This window comes from Pelmatolapia mariae, linkage group LG7 (assembly GCF_036321145.2).
Source record: "Pelmatolapia mariae isolate MD_Pm_ZW linkage group LG7, Pm_UMD_F_2, whole genome shotgun sequence".
Lineage (NCBI taxonomy): Eukaryota > Metazoa > Chordata > Actinopteri > Cichliformes > Cichlidae > Pelmatolapia > Pelmatolapia mariae.
Window position 1 is genome coordinate 45,790,457 of NC_086233.1, and position 23,280 is coordinate 45,813,736.

The following is a 23,280-nucleotide window of genomic DNA, read 5'->3' on the forward strand; positions in this document are numbered from 1 at the left end:
TGTTTTATTCAGGAGTCTAATGGCCTGTGGGCGGAAGCTGTTTGAGTCTTTTAGTCCTCGATGTCAGACTCCTGTAGCGCTTGCCCGAGGGCAGAGGTGTGAACAGGTGATGTTGTGGGTGTTTACTGACCTTCATGATGTTTTGTAAGTACGATTAAGTACACTTTAAATTGTCAAAACATAAAATACAGCATTTATTTTTTACCTATAGCGTAGACGTCCTGGTTGGGTTGTGTGATTTGAATGTAAAATTCTACATAAATGTTCATAACTGGAAATGAGGCATCACATACACAATTGCTAAAATGTAAAACATTTATTTGTAATCAAGGCCAACACAAATTCACTGAAGATGTCCCACAAAATATACACATGTAGTAGAAATATATGTTCCAAATGAAGGTATTTTTATTCATTCATTTAAAAAAAGTGTTTTAGCGTATAAAATTTTATAACAAAAAGTGTTCTTGCTCCATAATCAGTGATCATATATTCATTTCAACATGTAAAGAAAAAGAAACACAGGCTGAAGTTCATTGCGATACAGCAGAAAGAGATAACAAGCTTCTTCTTCTTCTTTTTTGGAATGAATCTCCTGCATTGGAACTCACTTCTGATATAATCTAAGTGGATCAACTGTCCCTTTGCTTTGGGTACATTTTATCTTCATTTCATACATTCCCAGAATTAGACATAAGGCACATTAAAACAAAACTAAATTAAATCCATATCAAGAATCTGAACATTTAACATAAACATTTAATATAAAACATCAATACAAATCTGCAGCGCCCAAAGCAGACCAAAATTATACAGAGAAGCCTTTAAAATGGTACAAACAGTATTAAGATAAAAATAAACAAACATTAGAGTTTAAGTGGGTTGATTTGTAGAAATTTAACAAGTCTTTGTATCCTGAAGCATTGGTTACTAAAACACCTTGTGTAGTAATGTTTTTTATGACATTTTTTTTTTTACCAATCCTGAGAGAACACCTCAACTGTTGGTGGATAAACAATGTGGTTCTCCTCTGTATACATTAAGCAGATTAATTTAAGCCCAGAGGGGTTTGTGAGCTGTGCGATCATGTGACACTTTCCTGCACTCAGTCTGCAGCAGGCCGCTGTTAAATTTAATGAAGCAGCCAGAATGAGATTCACTGAACATTAGAGATGTCCACAACAGAAGAAAATGCTTCCTTAGAAAGCAGACACAGTCAAATGTAAATTTTTTGCCACTGTGTAACAACAGTGTTTACATTGTCACGTTACTCTGCCACAGGCAAATGAGATGTCAACCAACTTTCAAATAACGGAAGTAAATCTTTGCGTAATGTTGCTGTTGCCATCATATGGTACAGTACTGTGCAAAAGTCTTGAGTCACCCCATCATTTCTTTATAGTGTTGATTTTTTTAAGCGGTTGATCGCCAGGTTTTCTGAAGATGGTTTGCTTTTTCATTCATTCATCCCAATTCTTATACCTAACTATTTTGAAGGAATGTTTTTTATATATGACCTGTTTAACACTGACCTGTGAATTATTTGCAAAAACCTAAGTCGCCCAACTCCAGGTATTAACCAGTGTTGTGTCTACACACAACAGACAACTTAGTGAAAAACTCACTTTAAATTGTATCTTTAGGCACTTTACTAGCTGCCTGTTGCAAAAACAGTATTGTCATAGAAAGAGTATTTTTGCACCAACAAGGTGATTCCTAAAAAACTATTACGTGAAAACCTAGCATAGCTTAGAATGGTGTGCAATTTGTACTTAAAAAATCTGAGGAAACAGAACAAGTGGCCAAAAAACAAGGAGCATGGTATGGGTCTGCATTTCAACCATCGGTACTGGGAATCTTGTCAAAAATGATGGAATTATGAAAGCAAAAAAGTACCATCAAATTTTCACCCACCATGTAATACAATCTTGAACATGTCTGATTGGTAGTAATCCCAAACACACTGTCAATACAGTAAAAATGTACCTGGACAGAAAAACACACAGTGGAACACTAATAGTCAAGGATTGGCCTCCCCATAGCCAACATTACTGAGGCAGTGTGGGATCATCTTAACAGAGAATGGAACAAAAGACAGCCAACAGCCAAAGAACATCTAAATGTCCTTCTGGAAGCCTGGAGAACTATTCCCAAAGGTTACTTTTTGCCTCACATACTCTATTACCATGTATGGTTGCATGTTTCAGTAGATCACTGCATCTATTTCACATTTTGCTAGCAAAATATAAAGAAATGAAGGGCATCTCAGGATATTTGCACAACACTGTGTACTGAAGGCAACATGCAAAGAAGAAAGTTCCAGCAGCCAATAGCAGGTGAGCAGACTGTAAAAGTCTGCATACATGTCTGTTTTCACCAGCTTATCTTGTGAGGTAATACAGAGAGAACAGTGATGGGGCCAGTCACTGAGAGCCTCACAGTGACATCTGACCTCTAAATAGACTCCGATTCCAACCCTCAAACTTCTAGCAATGAGACTCCTTTTCACCAACAGGGATGTAGCCATCTCGAGAGGGAGGTGCTTTCTGATGGAGGCTTTCACCATCTGCTGCAAAGATGGCATGGAGTGCCTCCTGCTCCTGTTTTGTCTTTGGTAAATCAGTGGAAGGAGTGCTTAGAAGAACAAAACGCTGTGAACAGAAAATTGATTAAAAAACAAAGCACGTCAGTGATATGATGTCTGACAAACTGATCGATTGTTCTTCAATTTCTAATAAACCTTTTAACCTTAAAGACTTTCATTATGATTTTGAAACTCGAACTCCGTGTGTCTTGTTTCTCTCCCTCTCTCTCTGTGCCATCATTTCATTTCACCCAGTTGGATTTTCCGTATTATCACCTCTTTGGATTCATCTTGTTGCCTGCTGGAATGATCTCAGTGGGATTTGCGATGGATTCATTTCATCTCTGCCTTGCAGGACTAGTTGTCATTTATCTGTAAACTTATTAAAAGGTACTCTTGCTCATTTATCTGCTTGCTTGTGTCTGCATTTGGGACATGTTTTTGGGAAGGTGGGGGCATGGTAAGTTACAGTGTTTTCCTGCTGAAAACCTGGAACAATATTCTTATTTGGTGAATACCTTAACCAACAGAAGATAGAAGTTCCCTTTATTCACTTAAGATAATGGTGAATATAAATAAATATGTTCAAATATTGTGATGAATTCTATGGCAGCTGCCAATTTCAGACTATAGAAATAGTGAACGGATGATCCAGAACTATTTCAAAGTAAAGCAAAAAGGAAATGCTCTTGAGATATGTATATATACTTCTATAACAAATTATTTCAGCAAAAAAATTGATCTATTGTTCATTCAAAAATACTGAATTATGACGAATCTGACTGGTTTTGTTTCTGTGGTTCAATCTTTAAGGTGCCAGTTTTTTCATTTGCACAGAAAAATCCAAACAGTTTCGGACTTACTTCTCTCAGTGTTCCTGGGGTATTGTACAGTTTGAATGCCATACAAAGGGGTATGCAAAGCATGGAGGACAGAGCCAGGATCCAGCCGATCCCATCCGCCCACCACGGGTACACATAATCATTGTTGTACTTCAAAGGTGAGTACTTGATTAAGGCAAAGGCAAAGGTTCCCTGTGTGAAAGTATGATAACACTGATAAATAACTGACATTTAATACACCAGTGAATAATTTGACTGTATAATTTGGTATCATCTTAAGATATTAGCTCAGTTTTATTGACATGTATTTCTAATTTTGACCAGCAGAGGTTGCTCTACTTTCAGAAGAGAACTGTTAATAAAGCAAAACTCACAAAGCATGTTGCAGGAGTGAAGAAAAGCCAGCAGTATTTAATGGCAGGGCTGGGGCGATAGCCAATCATATCCTCAATGTTATCATAGAAGCGATCTGCACCTGTGGCCAGAGGAAAGTTGGATCAGTGTCAAGATTCACCCTGACCAGTAGAGAGCTTAAAAACCCCAGCACACTATTATTTTAATAAAACAAGTTGCAGTTATTTTCAACTAGTAATGATCATGTTTTTAATTCCTTTGAACTCAAACCATCAATCTGCACCTTTCATTTTATGGATGGTTGCTATTAGCAAATTAAGCACTGAGCATTTTTAAGTTCCAACAGCCTTAAATAACAAACTCACCATAAACCCAACCGATGCAAACTGTTTGAAAAATGGCTACGAAGAGCAGGCACATCCCACTGGCTGCATAGTAGTCAAAGAGTTGGAAGACATACATGCCTCCCTGTGGGTACAGACAGACAGATGGACATGAGTTCACAAGTGTAAGGTAAAACAAATGAAAGACAACCTGCATGATGCAAAATATTGCTTTCAGGTCATTTATCCATTATGTGCTTGGATTTTACTAAAGTGGAAACAATTTGCCAACAACAAAAGTTATTCACAGTTGGCTGTGTCACAGCATGATTTGTGCCAAGTGACTAGATATGAAGGAATTTTAATAGGTTGCTAAAGAGAAGCTACAGTAGGTGAATTCAGGCACTTTAAATGAGTTTGGCAGACTGCTTGGCGACAGTCTGACTTAAAAAAAAATCATACAAAAAAAAAATCCCCCAAACAAAATACCCCAGTAAGTACTTCACTTAAATTCACATGGCCATGGATTGGTAATATTTATGCTCAGTATCACTTTGAAATCAGAGTTATTGAATCAAATGTGATAAAATGCTTATTATGTATGTATTAAAACTGAAAGAATTGCACAAACTAACCTCTGTCAGCATGATGAGGCCCAGGAAGAAGGATACTATTGCTACTGCCAGGATGAAGAGTTCCCTGCGGTTTTTACGGCGGAAGACGGAAGGATACATATCCACCACGGCTGTGACCAGGCTCTCCACACATACAAACTAATCAGGAAAAAAGCCAAAGTTATGAGATGTGCGTACTTTTTGATGTTGTGTACTGCATTTGTGTATGCATGTGCACAGACCAGCTGTTAATAAAAAGGTACTGAGCAACTGAGGAAAAATAGCAGAGCTGTACAAAAGCTACTAGTTGGGATTATGTTCATATGACTATTATTTGAATTTTCTTTTTGTATGTGTTCTTGTGTGGGTTATTTTGCTACATGCTGGCCTCACCTGGCTGTCCAGTCCTAGAAATACAATCATAATGAAGAAGAAGCAGGCCCACAGAGGGGAAAAAGGCATCATGGTCACAGCTCGAGGATAGGCAATGAAGGCTAAACCTGGACCTGTTGTACACAGAAATCCCACTGAAGTTAGAATTTGTGTTTTTCTTTTCAATCAAGCACATATTTTGATATAATACTGACATGTTCAGTTCAACTGTCTGCGCTTTAGAAAATTGTATTCTGCCATGCATTGATTCACACCCAATAAACATCCTGCAGTACTGATCAATGCACCATATCTTTATATATACATCTATATAGATACATGAAAGCTCTGTGTGTTCCTCAAACTCGGGCCCTCTACAAACGGCCTGGGAGTTGGAGGTTCTGCACAGTATCTAAGCTTTTCCTAGGACTTTGCTCTTCTGGACAGAGACCCTCCGATGTTGTGCCTGTTGCTTACCACTACATCTGGTTGGTTGCCAGCAGCTGGAGCTCAAAGGCTGCAACATAGGACCTTTTATCTTTGGTAGTGTCTCCTATCGGGACTTGGGGACATCTAGTCTATATGCAGCACAGATGTTCCTGTACACTATCCCAGCTGGGATATACTGCATCAACTTGCATCTTACATCCTGCTATTATATGTTGGATAGTCTTCACGACACCTTTGAACAGTCTGCAACTTGGGTCCTGTTGTCTATGGTGGACTCCTGCCTCTATGGATCTGATGGTATCTGTCAGAGGTACAGGCCAAGTTGGGGCTTGGTGGTCCATGACAGTTCCTCTTCCTGTTCCAATCACTGTCTGTCTTCAGATGCCTCAGGCATTCTTGGCTTCTCCAAGAATGCCTGAGGCAGCTGAAGATCTCGACATGGGCGGGGGGTGGGGCATGCTTATCTTCATCCTGCACTGTGTCTCTGACACTCACTAATCCTCACCCCTTCCTCTATTCATTGTTCATAGTGCCTCAGGATTTTGGACTTTGGAGAACTCAGTGCATTGTGAGCAGTTTTTGTGTCTTGACATCAGAGGCATTTATCTCCTCCTGTGGCTAACTTATTATTCCAGAATTGAAATGAATTATGTCAATAGTGCTCAATACACCTCCCACTGTGCTATAGGCTCTGGATCTTCACCTTCAATAGTAGCTGTCTTCAACTGCTACAAACGCTATTGTACTCCCATGTATTGCATATGACCTCTCTCAGTTGGACTAGTAGCTTTACATCAATTCCATATTGCAAGTCCTTGTCCATATTAGCTTTGTTCCACTACCCACATCAGTATTTACTGGTTTCTCAACCCCTGGCATGGACCTTGATGTACAAACCTATCTATCTATCTACCTATACAATATAAGAACTACAAACCAGATTCAGCCACTTCTGAGATGGGCACATTTTGCTCGTAGGACATGAAGCCCAGGATGGAGAAGATGGCAAAGCCCGCAACAAAACTGGTACCACTGTTAAGGAAACAGAGGGCCACACAATCCCTGCAAACAGCACAACAAGAATATAGTCACTGAAAATAAATTGTTGAAAATATTACTGACATTACATGGAACAGAATTACTTGATATGCTCACTATATGTATATGAGTGTAAAGCGTCTTTTGTCACTGGACAAAAGACAAAAGAGGAAGAGAGAGAGAGAGAATCATTACCTGTAGCAGTTGTTGTTATATTTGTTGTAGCTTCCTAGGGCAGTGAGGCAGCCAAGACAGATGGCAAATGAGAAAAAGATCTGAGTTCCAGCATCCATCCATACCTTTGAACAGAAATGAAACCAGATGAGGAAAGAAATACATTTTTAAAGACTCTTTAAAAAAATTAAGGATAAACTCAGACAGAAAAAGAAAAAACTAATGTTTATCAGTTTTCTACGGTGTTGTGAAAAATATTTTCCCCTTCATGATTTCTTTCTTGTTTTTGATTTTAATATTTGTCTTAATTATTTGTCATATTTTCATGTTTCAGACTATCAAATACAGTTTAATATTACAAAGCGCAGTTTTCAAATGATGATTTAATTTATTAAGGAAAAAACCTAATCTAACCAAACCTACCCTGTATGAAAAAAATGGGATGATCTTAAGAGAATATATTTCCAACAGAGTCATCAGATGTGCTTGACAACCAAAGAAAATACAGACAAGTTTACACATTATTTTGGTTTGCATATTTTTGTGTTCCTGAAAGGCTCAGTCCAGTTTGAATGTTTGGAAACAGACTTCAATCCATAACATCAAGCAAGAACTACATTCGCTGTTAAGTTGTTTCTTTCTTCTGCTTCGAATTAAAAGAAACCTTTAACACCCACCCATAAAATTTTCTTTACCCTCTTATCCAGTTTGCAGGAGCAGTTGACACTGGACAAAAGGCCAGATACAGCCCCACCAGATCACTGTGTGTAAGATCGGGGTAAGATAACAAGACTGTTTTGCACAACGGCAGCACCACACCCAAAAATGCAAATAGTGAACTCAGTCTTCAAAACCTCCCATGTGCCTTTTAATTTTTGAAAAAAGTCTACAAAAGTACTGCTACTATCTCTGAAATCTCCAAACTTCTCACCCCACAACCCTGACATGAGCTTCCTAGTAAAGCCATTTCCACATCTAAGGCACAAAGCAGAGCACTCTTGGAACACTCACTCACACTTCAAAATGTAAATGAGATTTCTCTTTCTTCTTGCTTTTCTGGTAAAATGCTCCCACTGCAGTGGGGCATTTTTCAAGGTAGCTGGCAGCCAGGACTGAAGATCTGACTGACAGTAACTCTGGACACATCATTACAACCAAAGGCATATATTTTGAACTTTTAAACGCGTTACACTCAGCCTTGTCTAGGACTGCATACATGTGGCTTGTGTTCATTCCCTAAAGGACAATGAAGGAGGGGTGTGGCGAGTGTTTGGAATTCAAACAAAAGCAAGCACAAAAGAAACTGCAAGTGTCCTTGTTACCACCCATATTCCCAACCCACTCTCATGTGATTGTTAAAACTGTTTAAAGCAACCAGTTGTTTAGTTAGTTTAAAGGCACAAAAATGAGAGACAGGATTCAGTCCCTCATCATAAACCTACAATAACTCGCTTTATCCTTTAGCTGTTCAATGATCCTCCAGCTAAGTGTGTCAGTCTTCTGCGTGAAGCTAAAAAGGGAAACTTTTTTCAATTTGGTAATGTCTCAATGCCTTTTTTTTCAGATAGACAGGATGATGGGTGGAGTAACTGTGTTAGCTTTAGGTGGATGGATGAGTACATAAAGTCAAATTATAAACATAGAATGCAAATTTGCCCATTCAGTAACAGCCTTCAAAGCTTTGTTGTTTTAATTGTGTTGCTCGATACTGAGCTTGCTGTGATGTTCCTTTTTGCTTTTTTTGAGCAACCACCCCAATGTGGCTAGTGACTTTATGAGGCCATAAAAGTGAACAACACAAAGTAACAGTGCACTCAATTCAAAATCTTAAGTGCTGTATCCGGTGTTTGCTTTTGACAAATATGAAAAGCAACAGGAAACCAACACTCACTGATTTAGTAAGAATTCATCCTTTGTGCAGAACAAGTTAGCAAATATGACGTGCCACACACAGTGCTGATATACTGTTGCTTTTCTTAAGAGCAAAAAAGCAAAGCAGTAAAAATCTATCTGAACCTCAAATCACATCTTTGCCTATGGGATGGATCAAACAGTCATGCTGACAATTTCTCGTAAACAGTGGTGACTTTCCAAGAAATTACAAATGTACAATACAACAAAAATGTTTAAAGACGATTCAATACATATGTTTAGAGATTTTTGGTGCTAAAAGCTGCCAGTCTCACAGTGAACCATTAAGTACATGATCAGGCCAACCCTCTATGAAAGGTCTGGGAGTTGGAGGTTCTGCACAATATCTTAGCTCTTCCTAGGACCCTCTGATGTTGAGCCTGGAATCTGTTGAAGCTGTTCTTCCAGTTTTGGGGTTACAGCTCTTAATGTTCCTGTAACTACTGGAAATGCTTTGGACTTATATTCCATATCTGTTCCAGTTGTTCCTTCAGGCTCTGGTACTTCTCTGTTTTCTCGTGTTTCTTCTTCCTGATGTTGCTGTACGCTGTAATTGTCACGTCTATCACAACTACATTTTATGCTTCTTGTTAACCATCTCTATATATGGTTGGTTGCCAGCAGCTGGAACTCAAAGTCTCACAGGACCTTTTATCCCTGTTGTTCCCAACCACCTTTGGTAGTGTTTCCCATCAGGACTTGGGGACCACTCTGGTCTATATGCAGCACAGGTGTTCCTGTACACTATACCAATTACTTATGTAGTAGCTGGAATACACTGGATCATATTGCATCCTGCTGTTATATGTTGGATAGTCTTCACCACACCTTTACACAGTCTGCAACTTGGGTCTTGTTGTCTATGGCGGACTCCTGCCTCTTTGGATCTGATGCTTAAGGCTGCCTCTATGCTGCCCTTTAGGCTGGTCTTTTTTTTCAGCAATTGGTGGGATTTCTTGATGTCAGCCACTTTGTTTATTTACAGGCCATGTTGGGACTTGGTCCTCCATGAGGGTTCCTCTTCCTGTTACAGTCACTGTCTGTCTTCAGCTGCCTCAGGCATTCTTGGAGCACATCATCTCAGCGAGGGCGGGGCATCTTCTTAATACATTCACAGATACTCTGTTGTTTAATCCTGCATTGTGGCTCTGACAATCACTAATCCTCACCCTACTTCTTTTTGTTTTTCATAGAGTCTTAGGATGCTGGACTTTGACTGGGGACCTCTGCATTGTGAGCAGGTTTTAAGCCAGTTTATATCAAGTTTCTCTCCTTGACCCAAATTTTATTATCTTGTCTCTCAGATGCCACAGTTTTGCCAAATTAGCAGATGGATCAGTCAGTACTTGTCTAGTGGAACAGATGAAAGGCTGTGTTTTTCAGATTTGATCTGCATGCCTGGACATATGTTTTTCTGACAATGTGAACCACTGTTCACCACCTCAGCACAAGTGCATTGTTTTTTTAACTTACTTGGGGGTCAGACAGTCGATTGATGTCGGGGTAAAGGTAGAAGTGGATTCCAATGGAGGCGCCTGGCAGTGTTACACCTCTGATCAGGAGAACCAGGAGCATTACATACGGAAAAGTAGCTGTGAAGTAAACTACCTGGAAGGAAACAACATTTTCTCATGAATTCAACATCTTTTATAACAATTCCTACCATTCAAGGAGCTTTTGATTTCAATTAAATGCATTATTTTCTCTTTTTTTTTCTAAAATGTAACTTCTTTAGTCTGCAAAAATTTAAAATATGAAAAAAAGTAGAATATCTTTGGCAGCAATAAGCAGTGCAGATTGTCAGTATATGAATTTGGTTAAAGGCAAATCTTTGTTTTTAATTTATTACAAACAACAAAAGACTGCCGAAAGATTGGTATTTAATGGTGCACATCAATAACAAAACACAGATCCTGTTCTAACCGTGAATGTTTAGTGCGGGAGGGATTATTATTATTATTATTTTTCTTTTTTTTACCTTGCCCGTGGATTTCACTCCCTTCCATACACAGAAGTAACAAATTACCCATGCAAAGGCAAGACACAGAGCCAGATCCCAGTTCAGAGAACCAATGTGGTCAATACCTGAAGATATTCTCAGTACTCTGCGCCTAAAGCAAAAACATACGCACAGGAGAAAAACAAATTATTATACCTAATGTACTGATACAAACCCTTAGGAACCAGAAGCTAAGCGTTAAAAAGCGGAGAGAAACAAAAATAAGACAACTTTGAACAAGTAGTATGAGCTAATTTAATCCAAACCTCTAGAATTTTTTTGTTTAGTAAATCTGTTGGTATGTAAGGTCATTTCAGGACATGGTCAAACAAAAGGACACTTACTCCCAGAACTCAATGACAGGAGAGGTGGTGTTCTCGTGGTGATTGATGGAGGTATTCCCCTTCTGAAATGGCATACAGGAATCTTGAATGAAGGACAGACAAAAAGACATTCAATCCTGTGAAGAAATCCAAGCGTTCTCCAAGGTTTCCAAGTTACACACAGGCAAGACAAACAAGTGCCGACACTGAGACAGACAGAAACAGTTTTCCTGCAGCATTCACTCCCTTTATTCAAAAATATAGAAAGAAAAAAATCATAAAAGGATGTTTTATCTGCATGCCTAAAAAAATAGTCTTTGGACCTTTAGAGATGCTGACCTAGGTATCCTTGACTAAAGATTACACCAATAGTATGTGCAGCACCGGCAAAGGTTTTCGGCACTTCACATGCTAAAATTCTTAAACATCATAATTCAGTTGGCAGTGACTCCAAACATACAGATACAGATGTCAAAGAACTGTCAGTGACAAGAAAAACAAGGAGTCTGCCCCTTCCACTCCTCCTATGGTTTACATGGATATTAACTGTTCTGAAATGTTGCATATTGTGTATGACATGTTGCACCTCTACAGCTGCTCTGTTAAATCCTGCACCAGGGCAACCCTGCATGTTTGATTTTTATTGATTTTTCTGCTTTTTTAAAAAAAAGAAAATGTATTCACATCTTTTTGCACACAAACTCTGATCTAATTAGTGGGATTGCTGCAAAGCAGGAATCTCAGTATATGTTATTATCTTCAGCTATTATTTTTCTTCGCCTGCTAACTAGTCTCACACTGTTTGTCGTAGAAGGTCGTGAGTTGAAGTACATCACAGGACTTTATTATCTTTTGGTCCATATTTTGTATCCACACACTTTTCAGAATTGCTTTTTCTCTTTATAATCTCAGACAGAAAGCCTTAAACCCTTTCCTGTATACAAAATTATTACATACTGCAGACAGACAGATTTAGTACAACAAGGTAAATGTCCCCGAACAGTGAGGGTGTCTACACTTTGAATACACAAACTTGTATGACAGAAATGACCAATCACAGAAATTTCATGAGGTATTATAATTTGCTGGTTTCTATGATCTTAACCAACATAAAAATGATCAGCATCCTTTTTTCTCAGTTTATTGTATCACAATTGTGTTCATTTATATATGTATTTATCTATAGACAGCCTACAGAGAGGGCTTTTCAACCAATCCAAACTGCCCAACATGGATGACACTGTGTGTAGGTCACATTTGCTGCTTTTGTCTATTGAGAAAAAAAAGATACTTTTCCATTATTGTTCATAGTGACAGTGTAAGATACTTGAATATTCTATTTATGTATTGTGTTAGAATATGGCCCTCAAAGAAATTTACCCCATGTGGACAGCAAAGTCATACACACCAATAAGAATTTTCTTAGTAATATATGATAAACAGAGATACAAAATCTTTGTCTTACTTGTGTTCCAGCTATTGTTGCAGGATGCCCAGGGCAGATCCCAGGTGAAGGAGTTGAACAGAAAGAAGATGGCCCAGGCTAACACAATAATGTAGTAGATGTTCAGCAGAGCAACAATTACCTGGCTGCCATAACCCAGGCCTGAAACAGAAAACACGCTTTTGGTGATAAGCAATAAAATACCACTATTACCAATACTTTGACTTGATTGGTCAGGCCAGTCAGGTCATTATTTTTCCACAGTACCTGTCGCTGAACCAACATACAGTCAGGTAACTGTGCAAATGTATATATTAGTAAGTACTGTTTAGTTTAGTTCCACAGAGGCGTACTTTAATATTGTCACATTCTTGTGACATGTACTAGTCGATGCACAGCTGGAGATGTACTGAATCTGTTTTTGTCACTTGTTAACAGCAGCCTGTAAACACTAAAGCTCCACTGAAGCTAATTGTGCTGTGTCTGATGTGATCCACCCAAAGTTCTCAGTTCACGTAAGGAGAAAGTTTCAGTTAAATGACCGTTTCCTTCACTCGACCCTGCACAACTTGCAATCCCCTATATCCATTTACTTTGTACTGTATCTTTTTTCAGTGTTGTTCTACATTTTTGGTAGGAATACTCTGTAGTTCACAAGCAGCTGCTGCAGACAATCACATATTTACATTTAACACATAAATTATACAAATGTATCCATGTATGGTACTGTTAACACCATAAAATATCCATAAAATGATTTCTTGGGAAAACAAGTTGATTACCTTCAAACAAAGGGCAGATTTTCCTCCAGCAGGTAATGCCTCCCTCACTGGTGTACTGACCCAACGCTGTCTCCAGGAAGAAGACAGGGATCCCACAAGCAAACAAGAAGATGAGGTATGGTATAAAAAAGGCACCTGTACACACACAGATTGAAGGAAAAGTTGACTAAGTTGTTTTCAACATGTCCTCGAGCAATGTGGTGCAGTTAGGACCGCTGCATCTTGAAGTTATTGTACACATACTGCAAGGTAAGGTTGCAAAAATTTTTCTAGTAAAACATCCTGCTCCAAAGTTATTTTGCTAGAAGTTAAGCATGAGTTGGCTCATTCTTCATATTTTTAAAGGATTTAACAAGCCTGGCCTACTCATTCACTATTTTATTGATTGTCTTGGAGTTTCTCACATGTTAGCTCATGTATTTTTTTTTCTTTCAACGCTAATGCATACGATGGTAATTATAAAAAATTATAATTAATCCAACTTTCAAGCAAAGAACTTGCAGTTTATCGGTTTAAATTGCATGCTAGGTAGACTACTCTTTCCAAAGGAAAGGAAATGATGCATAAAGTATACTACATCTACTAATCTGAAGTCTCTTGTGGCTGTAATCTTGCCACCAGACCCCAATGCAGTGCATGACTGCGTAAATGCAAAAACAAACAAAATATATCTCAAGATAACGAGGTAACGAGCAAAAAACGTTCATTGGTGGCACTCACCTCCTCCATTCTTATAACAAAGGTAAGGAAAACGCCAGACATTCCCAAGGCCAATAATTTCTCCTGCCACGGACAGAATAAACTCAACCTTGTTGCCCCATTGTCCCCTTTCTGTCATCTTCTCCTCTGTACTGGGTACAATGTCCAGCGGCCTGCTGTGCCCATTAGAAGTTTCCACCTTGGACGTGTTTTCCATATCGTTTGATTGACCTAAGAAATTGAACATAACATAGTGTCAGGATTTTTTTTAAAGGCAGACCTAAATGTGGACCAGAACATAGAGTTGAACAGAGCATAACAAACAAACAAACAGCCAACCCACCCCCCAAAATGACCAAAACTAGCACAAAGTCCAAGGATCACAATGAAAAGTCACACAAGAGACAAAGTAGAGATGCTGAAAGATAAAGGGAAATGCGATAGTTTGGTTTAGCTTAGTTTACTTTAGTAAAATCTCCCTTAGCTGCAGAAATGCAGCAGCTATTCTTCCTGGTATCGCACACCATGGAAACAAAAACTTCAATGAAAAACTTAACAGAATTGGGGGCTCGTCTGGGATTCGTCTGTCGTCACTGGAGGGTCCAAGGGACCGCTTCAGCATTCATTCGTCGTCGCTGGAGGGTCCGAGGGACCGCTTCAGCATTCATTCGTCGTCGCTGGAGGGTCCAAGGGACCGCTTCAGCATTCTGTTTCAGCTGGAGGGTCCAAGGGACCGCTTCAGCGTTCTGTTTCAGCTGGAGGGTCCGAGCGGCCCGTCCGGCCTTCGTCTGTCTTCGCTGGAGGGTCCGAGCGGCCCGTCTGGCATTCGTCTGCCTCCGCTGGAGGGTCCAAGGGACCGCTTCAGCATTCATTCGTCGTCGCTGGAGGGTCCAAGGGACCGCTTCAGCATTCATTCGTCGTCGCTGGAGGGTCCAAGGGCATTCATGGCTCTCTAGGTCATGAATCAAACATTTTCATTTGGGGTTAAATGTTTGATTTTTGGGTGGGGGGAAATGTTATGATTTTATGTTGTCAGTGTTTTGTTTTATGTCATGTTTTAGGGTTTTGTTCTCGGTTGTATCTCATGTTTAGTTTAGTTCAGGGTCCATGTGTCATTCTGTCTCTGTGTCAGGTCTGCGTCTTGGTGTAGTGTTCTCGTTTCCTGTTTTATTGTGAAGGTCTGCGTCTCATGTGAGTGTGTTCAGTTTTACCTCTTGTCTCGTCTCGTTAATGGCTCCCAGCTGTGTCCCCCACCTGTGTGTAATCTCCCTGTGTTTCCCTGTGTGTATTTAAGTCGCGTCCTCTGTCTTTGTAGTTTGGGCTGGTCCGTCTGTGTATCCACCATGTCTCATCCGTGTGTTTCCCTGCTGCCCAACCGTCATCTGTTTTCTGCTGGCTGTTATTCGTGTTCAGGTTTGTGTTTCTGTTCAGGGTCAGTAGGTTAGTTTTTCTCAGTATAGTTTAGTTTTCCGGTTACCATTTTGTCCATCTCTTTTGTTGTGTTTGCTTTAGTGGCACCAGCCATTTTTAGCCAACCTGGTTGTCCATTTTAAGATAAAGCCTTTTCTCATCCCACAATCTGGTATTCATCTTCTTTTATGTTGCGGCTATGAGCCGGGTCGTAACAGAATTACGACCCGGCTGTAGTCCTGGAGGACTACTGAATGCTGTAGTCCTGGAGGACCAGCGCACAAGGCACTGGCCGCTATTCTGCAGGCAGACGGAATGCTGAAGCGGTCCCTCGGACCCTCCAGCGGAGGCAGACGAATGCCGGACGGGCCGCTCGGACCCTCCAGCTGAAACAGAATGCTGAAGCGGTACCTCGGACCCTCCAGCGACGACGAATGAATGCTGAAGCGGTCCCTTGGACCCTCCAGCGACAACGAATGAATGCTGAAGCGGTCCCTTGGACCCTCCAGCGGAGGCAGACGAATGAATGCTGAAGCGGTCCCTTGGACCCTCCAGCGACGACGAATGAATGCTGAAGCGGTCCCTTGGACCCTCCAGCGACAACGAATGAATGCTGAAGCGGTCCCTTGGACCCTCCAGCGACGACGAATGAATGCTGAAGCGGTCCCTTGGACCCTCCAGCGGAGGCAGACGAATGCCAGACGGGCCGCTCGGACCCTCCAGCTGAAACAGAATGCTGAAGCGGTCCCTTGGACCCTCCAGCGGAGGCAGATGAATGAATGCTGAAGCGGTCCCTCGGACCCTCCAGCGACGACGAATGAATGCTGAAGCGGTCCCTTGGACCCTCCAGCGACGACGGAATGCTGAAGCGGTCCCTTGGACCCTCCAGCGGAGACGGAATGCTGAAGCGGTCCCAAATGAAAAACCTAAATATAATGTTTTATGTTTATGATTGGGTTTGGATGTAAATGGTGAATTTTGGATTCAAACATACCACTGTTTTTTTTTTTCATCCAAAATGAAATGAATAGATACAGTTGTGGTCACAAGTTTAAATCATTTTGAAAGTTTCTCTAATCCACACAGGGTCATAATTATATCCCCACCCTAATATTTGGTTAAATGTCTCTTACTAATTTGCACCTCGGCCAGACAAGCTAAACAAGCTTCTGCGATATGGACCCAGCTTTTAAGCCACAAAGAGTAAATATGGTTGAGATCAGGGTTTTGGAAAGGCCACTTCAGAACGTAATGTTAACCTGCTTTATCCATTCCAAAACCAGTTCTGAAGTGTGTTTGGGATCATTGTCTTGTTGGAACAGCCATTTGTGTCCAATGTTCAACCACTGAGCTGCTGATTTTAGGCGAAGATGAAGAATTTGGAAGTCGTCCACCTACTTCATGTTTCCACTTTGTGCAATGTACCAGGATCACTGGCAGCAAAACAGATCCAGAACATGATGCTACCACCACCATGCTTGAAAGCATGAAAACTGCTACAATGTTCTTAAGACTAAAAGCCTCACATTTACCCCTCCAAACTCATCACTGAGGCCAAATTGCTCAATCGTTGTTTCGTGTGACAATAAAGCTTTCATTCAGAAGGCATTTATGGCTTGTCCAATTTCAGTAGAGCTTAAAGGTGTCAATTTTGGAGCATGGACTTCATCATCACTCCACCATGTAAAAATAAATCATTAAAAGCCCCAAATTACCATAGAATTCATGCCTATGATGATTGCATGTAAACTTCTGTAGATTGCTGCAAAACGTCACACATTATTTGTCCCAATCACTCTCATTTCAATTCAACCATGACAGCAGTTCATACAGACAGAACTTTTTTGTCTATAAAATTAACACGTTTGATTGCTTAATAAAAAGTGTTTCCATACATTTGTGATGATACGCAGCTGCAACAATTCTGACTGAGATTTGTTTCTGCATTTTTATCCGTGAAAATGTTTGCATTCACCTCAAAAGGAGATTAAGCAATTTCAGGACCTTGGGTAGTTCTTTGTGAACATTTATATGATGTGCCATCTATTATTGTATTTACAAAAGCCAAAATGTATGCCATCTTTTTTGTGTGTTGGATGAGGTCAGCAATTACTTGAGGTTATGTGACCACATTAGAAGTTGGTCAGGACCTCTGCCAAACCCTGTTTTGGGGCCAACACTACTGAAAGAATTTCTCTCTATGGAGGAAACAGACAGCTCACTGACTGTGCTCACTCCTGTCAGGTTGCATTAACAGGCTTCTCACAGTCCATCTGTTACCCCTTTTCCCTCTCTCTGGAACACATTATGGTCACTGCTGCAGTCCAAATTAAAGCAAATTTAGTCATCCTTCTGCAGGAAACACGCTCACACTAATCCGATTACAAAAATGTACCAATTCTTTTCCCCTTTCTTTTTCCCCCCCAAACATCCACACAAACACAAGTTACATGTAGTGTGGCCTAGTTTAACAGGAGTAGTTTCTCCATGTTTTCTATGTTTACTTCTGAAAACAGCACAGGGGATAGAAGGTTCATTTATCACAAAGCCTTGTGTGAAGCCATCTTCAGGAATTCGCTCCTGCTGATAAAGGGCATAGGTGGAGCACAAAAGTGACTTTGTATGTGATGTGTACATAGGGATGGAGGTTAGAACCACTTTAGGAGCCAAAATCTCAGCGGCAGAGCCAAATTGTGGCTGAGGTAAAAAATAGAGCTCTTGTTTACGGAAGCTACTTGGTGGGAATGAAGGCTCAGTTCAACAAAAGTGGAGTGGCCTTGCAGCCAGATCACAGTTTACCTCCCCTTTTCACAGTTTCTCTGTGGGCCAAGTGCCTCACTTCAAAAAGCATAATTTTAATAGGCTCTAAAAGATCGAACTTACAATAGCCTTTCCTTGCTGAAATAGTAGGTATTCACACACGTTCAATACAGGACATCAGAGAAGAGGCACACTGTGAGAAAATGTGCCAAAACTGGGAACAAGCTCATGGAGGCAAAAAGGACCTTCTTCCTAGGAAACGGAGCCAACATTTCCTCTTTCTGAAACATAATGGGCTGACTAAACCACTGAGTGACCGACAGACTGAGCTACTGAATGACTGGCCGACTGACTGAAGGTTAGGCTGACTTTGTGGTCCAGTACTGTATTGTAAATACATCAAAGTGGGTAAATAATTCTTGTAAACTAAATTTTTAGTATTCAAAATGTTGCCTGATAAGTAGGGCTATATTATAAGATCTGGGTTTTGTGTCCTTATAATAGGATTCTGAACTGAGTCAAAAAATATTCACATATAGGTGAATTCACAGGGCTATTATTTTAAAATCCAAAATCAGACTGACTTAATTTTGAGTGGGTAACACTGTGAACGTAAATACTGTAAATCTATAATGAAATTAGCCTGTGGAAAGAAGTTAAAAAGTTTACTTGTAATGGTTGTGCACAACTTGATCATTAACGTGCAAATTGTCATGACCACTGATCAACAACCATTGATCAAAGACCATTGATCAGTGGCCTAGTTTCAGTCGTGCAAACGTACTGTTTATAAGGTTGTGAAAACCTGCAGTCAGCTGAGACTGAAGAAGTCACTTGGATGAGTGACGAAGCGTTTCTCCCACTGAAAACACTACGTTCAGATGAACAGAATCAGCCTTCTGGGACTTTGATCTTAAGTGGGCCCAAAGAGTGAAACTCCACTTTCCACATTTAATCCCTGAGATTTCTTAATATAAGATAATGAAATTTTTACAATTTACAATTACAATTTTAGCAGCACATCTCAGTTTCTCTACATGATAAATGTGTAAAATTACAGAAAAGGTTCCAGTAGCTCACTGCCCAGACTGTCCCATATTTATAAAACTGAGGTTTCTATAGTAGACAGTGAAATATAGCAATTTTTCTGTCATTTAATTGTTTATCTATTACTGAACTGAACATTGGTGCATAATGAATGGCTGTAGGCTAGGTCTTTATCAGCAGTGAAAACTGTAAAGCTTTTTTTTTAAGTTAAATTTCCAATATTTATACCTTCTTTAATATTTTGTAAACCCATTCAGCAGGCCGGATTGCAGTCTTTGCCGATCGATTCTGGCTCCGGGCACTATGTTTGACATCCCCTGCTCTAAGTTCAGTGGGACTGTAAACAGTAATGTATTAAAAAAATCTGTTATCACTCAGATGGGCTGGAAGAAAACTCAACAACTTGGTCTATGGCAAAGTTATTTCACAATCCACGGGTTATTTTTCCTCCCTCTAAAGCTTAGTTAGGTTGTGTTTTCCAAGACTAAAACAGTTGTGTTCAGTGATGTACTCAGAAAGGTGTAGTTTTGTTTCCAGCAGACATAACTTCCGTCGATGTCCAACAATCAGACTAAGTTTACACAGTTGCGATTATCCTGTAATTAGGCAACACGTTCTCGGGTTGATGAAATAATCAATTCCGACACCACGTGAGAACACTGAATGTATCGTTTTCTGCTGCAACCCACAAACTGAACGGTTATGTAACGACACTCATCTTTCACTTTTTCACGAAACTAAAGCATACAGTTTCCACGCCTGCTTGGTTGGAATGGTAGAGGAGTCAACTGGATCCGCGCTCCCTGTCCAGTGCGCGCTCCCGACGCATTGGAAGCAAATTCTGTCGGGGATAACTACCTTGGCACGACACCTGCCATAACCTGTTCTCGGAAGAGATCCTTTACGAAATAACCACATACTGCTGTTAGCTAACGGTCGGAGCCTCATTATGTGCAACTTGCTCTGAGTGCACGTGTTAGGAAGAGGAGCCCCGGTCATTATTTGACTGTGAGATGCCAAAAACCAACAGATTTCTCAAGGCTATTTTCCTCACACTTTGTTTTCATAGTCACGTTTTAATACTGAACACCACACTGTCGGTCAGCTGTGTATATTTCCTGTCGTCACTATATCAAATCCTCTCACGCCATCTACTCTAAAATCACACGTTGTAAGTTGCATTGCTTGTATGTGGACACTGGATTTATCGGCCATCAGTTAAATACTGCACGAGAAGTCGTCTCAGAGATAAATGAATAAGCTTAACCTTTGAGCTAATCAATCTCTTTTTCTGACATTTTGTAATTTTTGGTGTTACATCTAAGAAAAAAATGAATGCTTGATAGACACAATGCAATGAAAAGCACAGCTAGTTAATAAGAATTGCGTTTTAATCAAAAGCTCTTGCTTTAGATGAGAAGTGCATTTAATCAGGTTTTGCAGGCTTTCTTTTTAATGAACAGAAATAATAACTGCAGACAATGAAGGAAACGGCTTGCTGAAAAAATGTTAGTATGTTTTTTTGTTGTTGTTTTTTTTACACAGCAGCACTTCATGGACAATTAAGGAACCATTGCAGAGATCAGGTTAATAAACTAAGTGTCCCAGGAGCTTTCACTAAGCTTCTGTGCCAAATAAGTTTGAAGCTTTCTGGAGCAATGACTTCACTTATTTTTTCATCTGTGAACCCAGAACAATATAAAGTGTTTAATAATCAAAGCTACTCACCTTTCATAGTGTTAAAGTGTGACAGTTTCCAGGAGAGAGCAGACCATATGGAGCTCTGCTGCCGCTTCAGGTTTCACTATATAACACGCTTGTTATATAGTGAAGGGGGCGGAGAACTGAGAAATTGGAAACTTTGGTGAAGCTGAGTGATTTTCCCTCTGCTTTGCCCCATAAGCGCGCGCGCGCGCGCACACACACACACACACACGCACGCACACACACACGCACGCACACACACACACACACGCACACACGCACGCACACACACACACACACACACACGCACACACACACACACACACGCACACACATTCTCTGCCGTCCATTTCTATTCAGACACCCCCACACTGAAATGCACACACACCAACTCCCCACTGCACACTAGAGGTCTGTGCTGTCTCACCGTGGTGGGATAATTACGTAACCTTTTGACACGCACATTCTCCCAGGGTCTGTTCTGAGAGCAACTACAAAGTACGGTGGAGACACTGGTTGGACTATGTGGACCATCAGCACACATGTTCAGTCATGTTTGTTACTGGGGCTGGTATGCAGAAATGCATCATGCTTAGAATGTGCAACTTTGAATCATCTGCTCACACGAATCGTTCTAGTTGTTTCTGCTGTCTCTCTTCAGTATTTTCCTACTCCTGGGAATTAAAATATCCATCCTGCTTCATGAAGTCCCGGCTCCAAAAACACCATTAATTCAGACCACGAAAAAGGAGGCTTTATTCCCTCAATCCTTCTTCACAGTCCCAGAAGCCCATTCAGATTTTTTTTTTCCCACCACAGGGGTCCAGATGGGTCTAGTTCAAGGCATTTGTTATAAGGTCACAATGCAGAGGATCTGTGTGGAGGTGGAGACAGATTTAAGGACAGAGTTAAGATGTTCTTAACTCCACCCCCCCTCCCCCACCCACCAACTCACTCAACTCCATCTCCTTTGTTCCCCCACTGTGCCATCGTTTTAAAACGTATGCATTATCCATACAAATGAAGCCATCCGTGATTCCCTTCAGTTTCCTCTAGTGTGACAAACTGAACACACAGGGCATCTGAAAAGTTGCAAATATGAGCATTGCAATGTAAGTAAAGTTTTTTCAAAGTTACATCGAAAAAGAAAAATACAGAGTATGTAAAGTAGTCAGACAAACAGAGGAAAACACAGAAGAGAAACTTAGAACGAAGTGCAAAAACTCATCTAAAAAAATAGTTTAACCGCTGTTAACACATGTACAAACAGGTATCAGTGGTTTCTAAGCTTTTTTCGCCCCCAGAAGGGCCCCGTTTCATAGATAAAAATGCAACTCTGACCTTCACCAAGGTGGAACCACTGCTTTAAATTATTACAACTACTTCATACACTTCTGTAGCAACATGTGTAGACAAACAAAACCAGGTAAAAGACACTGCAGAGCTCAGCAATGGGCTGCGTTTCCTCGTCTTTTTCTGCTGCTCCCTTAAGTGTGCAGCCACAAATCACAACTCTGATTATCCTCTGTGCCAGAGTTCTTACAGCTTGGAATTCTATAATTAGGCTTTATTTTTATTTCATTTAAAAAATAAAACAAATAATCAACAAATGAAATATCCTCTGTATATTTTAAATTTAATTTCAGTTTTGTTCATTTTTCAATCTCACAAAATCATTTCAGTTAGTTTTCTTTTTTCAAAAATGTAACTTTAATATATATTTTCATTAATTGAAAATGTTTTTTTATAGAAAGTTTTAGTTTTTAGTTTAGTTTTAGTTACCTGTAACAAGATTGCTCTGTGCATTCTCCAGGGTCCATCTGGTCTCCATAGATCAAACAGAAGTGTGCTGGTTAAACCATATGTGTAAACACATCTTGTTTCATGCTTGCTGAGACTATAGGTTAAAATCTAATCCACAGCAGTTTGACTGGATTGGGCGACCTTAAAATGTGTCGGTTAAGGTTAAAAAAAGATGTTATATAGCTATTTACAAAAACTTTTTTTTTCCAAGAAGCATTAGGCCAGTGATAAAATACCCACAACTGTAATTCCAATTGATCCAAATGAACTCATTTACCCTCTCTAAAGCAACAAGACAGACATTATTAGGCAATTCACATCAATGTTTGACAGACAACTCTTGCCTCATCCATGATTTTAATGGTGAATAAAGGTGAATGCGAAGATCAAAGTGGCTGCAGCAGAGCACCACAAGGGAGCAAACATAGCAGTTGGTGACTTCCATGTGTTATAAAATAATGATTTTCATCAAAGTATAAAAAAACAACAAAATACCCCATCATATATTGAAATTATATCATTTTGTCCCACTAGTTTTAAGCCTCTCAAAATGAGTGGCTAGGTTTAAAATGGTTTTAAGTTTTTTGGATAACCCATTGATCATTGTACAAAGCACTACATTGGAACCTTCAACATGAAAATGTGTT

At 40.0% G+C, this 23,280-nt stretch overlaps 1 protein-coding gene across 1 annotated transcript; it reads right to left on the bottom strand.

The window, feature by feature from the left end:
* Positions 1 to 333: 333 nt before the first annotated feature.
* slc6a13 (solute carrier family 6 member 13) lies at positions 334 to 20,950 on the bottom strand. The gene is made up of 15 exons (XM_063479267.1): positions 20,855 to 20,950; positions 13,931 to 14,140; positions 13,211 to 13,345; positions 12,450 to 12,590; positions 11,006 to 11,087; positions 10,641 to 10,773; positions 10,136 to 10,270; positions 6,773 to 6,876; positions 6,477 to 6,601; positions 5,111 to 5,223; positions 4,739 to 4,876; positions 4,146 to 4,248; positions 3,801 to 3,901; positions 3,448 to 3,618; positions 334 to 2,651 (listed from the first exon to the last, which is right to left on the bottom strand). The coding sequence occupies exons 1-15, from the start codon at positions 20,859 to 20,861 to the stop codon at positions 2,487 to 2,489; spliced, it is 1,863 nt and encodes a 620-aa protein (XP_063335337.1). The 5' UTR covers positions 20,862 to 20,950; the 3' UTR covers positions 334 to 2,486.
* Positions 20,951 to 23,280: the final 2,330 nt, after the last annotated feature.

Bases quoted from the DNA above. Each gene is read 5' to 3' on its own strand.
- slc6a13 (XM_063479267.1), bottom strand. The intron at 10,271-10,640 runs GTAAAAAAAAGA...GTTTCCTTCCAG, and splicing joins GAGTGAAATCCACGGGCAAG to GTAGTTTACTTCACAGCTAC. The intron at 6,602-6,772 runs GTAATGATTCTC...TGCTGTTTGCAG, and splicing joins TATAACAACAACTGCTACAG to GGATTGTGTGGCCCTCTGTT.